The sequence below is a fragment of the Palaemon carinicauda genome, chromosome 11 (assembly GCF_036898095.1).
Source record: "Palaemon carinicauda isolate YSFRI2023 chromosome 11, ASM3689809v2, whole genome shotgun sequence".
Classification (NCBI taxonomy): domain Eukaryota; kingdom Metazoa; phylum Arthropoda; class Malacostraca; order Decapoda; family Palaemonidae; genus Palaemon; species Palaemon carinicauda.
Window position 1 is genome coordinate 143,241,703 of NC_090735.1, and position 2,500 is coordinate 143,244,202.

The following is a 2,500-nucleotide window of genomic DNA, read 5'->3' on the forward strand; positions in this document are numbered from 1 at the left end:
CTGTGGTCGTTTAATGTTCTTTGTCGTTAGGAATATAATGGAGACAGGTTGAAAGGTGGTGACTGGCCTATTTTCCTCTTTTTATTTTTTACGTATTTTCTAATTGGCCTGAAGTGTAGGTAAGGAAGAGTAACGTGGATACCTAGTATCCTAGAAGAGTGATTCTTGCCCTTGATCGGATGTTTGCATACCGCACGCGGTTGCTCAGGGAAGGATATTCTTCGCGGCGTTTGATGATGCCCATCTCGCAATAATTTTTGCGGGCGTTGGTGTTGAGGTTAGATTTGGGCGTTTCCACTTCCTGATCGATGTCATATCGGCGGTGACACTTGCCCTTTTGTGCCAGAGTCTTGGCCATGAAGTCGATGTTGAGTTCGGTCTTTGAAGGGGGAACGATGAGTTCTCTGTCGGCGGTGTCAGGCCGGGGCTTGAAGACGTTGATGAAACGGGCGCGGCTGTTGATCCTCCTGCTTTCACTTGTGCCGCTGGACATCAAGGAGGCCTTGTTCAAGATGTTAGCCAGGGTATCGGACATGACTTCGTCCCGAAGGAGAGGCTGCTTGGGCCTGGTGGTGACGCGGTCATGCTTGGTCCAAATGAGGGCGTGCTTAGGCTTCCTGCAGCTCTTGAGTTCCTCGTCGTCTTCCTCCACCTCCTTCTTCCTTTGCATGGCTTTGGCGAGGGCCTCCTTCCTCCGGGCATTCGCCATGGCCATGAGATGATCATAGTCGAATTGGTTGTCAATGTCTCTAACTTCTGGGTAGTACATCGTGGCGAGATCTTCAGCGACAGCGTCGTCCTCCTGAATGTGCTGTTCTTTCATGTCGTCGATTCTGCAGCTGAGACCACGTGTTTCGTTGTCGAGATTGCGCAGACTTTTGCGCAGCTGATTTCTGGCACTATCCATTTCCGTGATCTCGTCGACGCATTCCACAAGGTTACGCATTTCCTCCTGTCTGCGGATCTGATTGCGAAGTGCCAAGTCTTTTGTATTAATTTCGATTTCTCGTGGGTCTCTGGTCGAGCTTGCAAATTGGTCAGCCTTGTTGCTTATGCGTTGCACCTGTTCGTACATGCGGTTGACGGTCTCCTCGAATTTGTCATCGAGAGACTGGAGACGGTGCTGTCTCTTCTCCATTTCGCTGTCGTATTCCATCCTGCTTTGAGTGAGACCTTGAATTGCGTTACTGAACTCTGATTGAAGCTGTTCGAGGAGGACGGATCTTTGATCCAATAGGGGGGATCTCTGACCAAGAATGTTCAGGCGAAGGCGATCGGGTGTGCTGTCCCGGATATCTAGGATTTTGACAGGTGTCACAGGGTGATAGAACGGCTCTTTTAATTCGAAACCCTTGTGCTCTTTGCGGTACTTACTGCTCAGCGAATCCTTCACTAATTGCACCCACTTTCTGGTCATAGACCAATTTGTGTGAGTTCTCCTCAGCACGTTACTTATTCCCACGGCGTCGTTCTGACGGATTTGTGTGCGAATTTTCTCGCCCTTCGCGATATACTTGTCAATGTCAGTGTTGTCGTACCACCTGAACGGATTGTCCGACGCGTACCTTCTCATACACCGCTCCTCGAGCAGCGGCAAATGGACGTCTTCGCGATTAGCAATTCCACCGTGATCTTTAGCGTCTAGATAATCTATCATAGACTGGTAAGTATTAACCCCAAAGCCGAAATTGTCGGGGTAGACGTAGGTGGGAGGTCTTCTCCAGAACGATCGGTGGCGCCTCTTCCTCGCTCTATATTCCTTCTGGTTGAGGCGCTCCAACTGCTCTTCCACCGTCCCCGACCCTAGTTCGCCGTCTGCTGGCGACTTCTCAACGCTTAGAAAATCTTCCGGAGTTTCCTCCGCTTCTGGGTAATCGCACATCTTTACGATTTAAGAGGACACACGCCAAATATGGGACAACTCTTAGCCAATCACGGGCCTTTGAGGGAGGGACTTAAGGCACGGCCAGCCACACGTGTTTCAATTTTTCAGCGGTAACCTCCTACGGGATTACCACCGTCGTTGGTTTGGGCCACCACAAGGAAATAGACTCCCAAAAAGACACACTGTCTGTCTCTGTCACCACTGTCTCTCTCTTTCCTTCCTTTCCTACTTGTCGCAGCGTCGTGGTCGTGTTAATTCGTTGGTGTCACCTCCCACACCGCCACCCTCTGAACTCAAGCGGCTCTTGGTAGGTTATGATCACAACTCACAAGGCAAAGTGGTCAGTGGTTGTGGGTGGGGGTTTTATTCTTGGCAGGGAAAAGGTGGTGAAGGAGGCAGAGGAGGAGGAAAAGGGGGTTGCTGGGAGTTCCTGTCAAGTGAAGCCTTTTCAGCATAGCCACCCCCGCCTCCTCGTGGCATAAGTGCCAAAATTCAAAGCGGGGGTGGACACTCGCAGGGGGTGGGGTGGGGATTTAGGGAGGGGCTTGACCACAAGCGACCAATGGAAATGAAGTCATCTAGCGAAAGCCATTTCACTCCCTCGCATCAAAGGAA

The 2,500-nt window shown here is 50.9% G+C and overlaps 2 protein-coding genes across 5 annotated transcripts in view; both read right to left on the reverse strand.

The window, feature by feature from the left end:
* Nucleotides 1–2,240, reverse strand: part of LOC137650261 (myosin-11-like) — a 3,089-nt gene extending 849 nt beyond the window's left edge. The window contains exon 1 of the mRNA XM_068383563.1: nt 1–2,240. This exon is cut by the window's left edge and continues 849 nt beyond it. Coding sequence (XP_068239664.1) covers nt 143–1,882 — 1,740 coding nt within the window. The 5' untranslated portion in view covers nt 1,883–2,240 and the 3' untranslated portion in view covers nt 1–142.
* The window catches only part of LOC137650260 (paramyosin, long form-like), a 164,847-nt gene that overhangs the window by 21,091 nt on the left and 141,256 nt on the right, over nt 1–2,500 (reverse strand). The gene's annotated exons all lie outside the window — the stretch shown is intronic.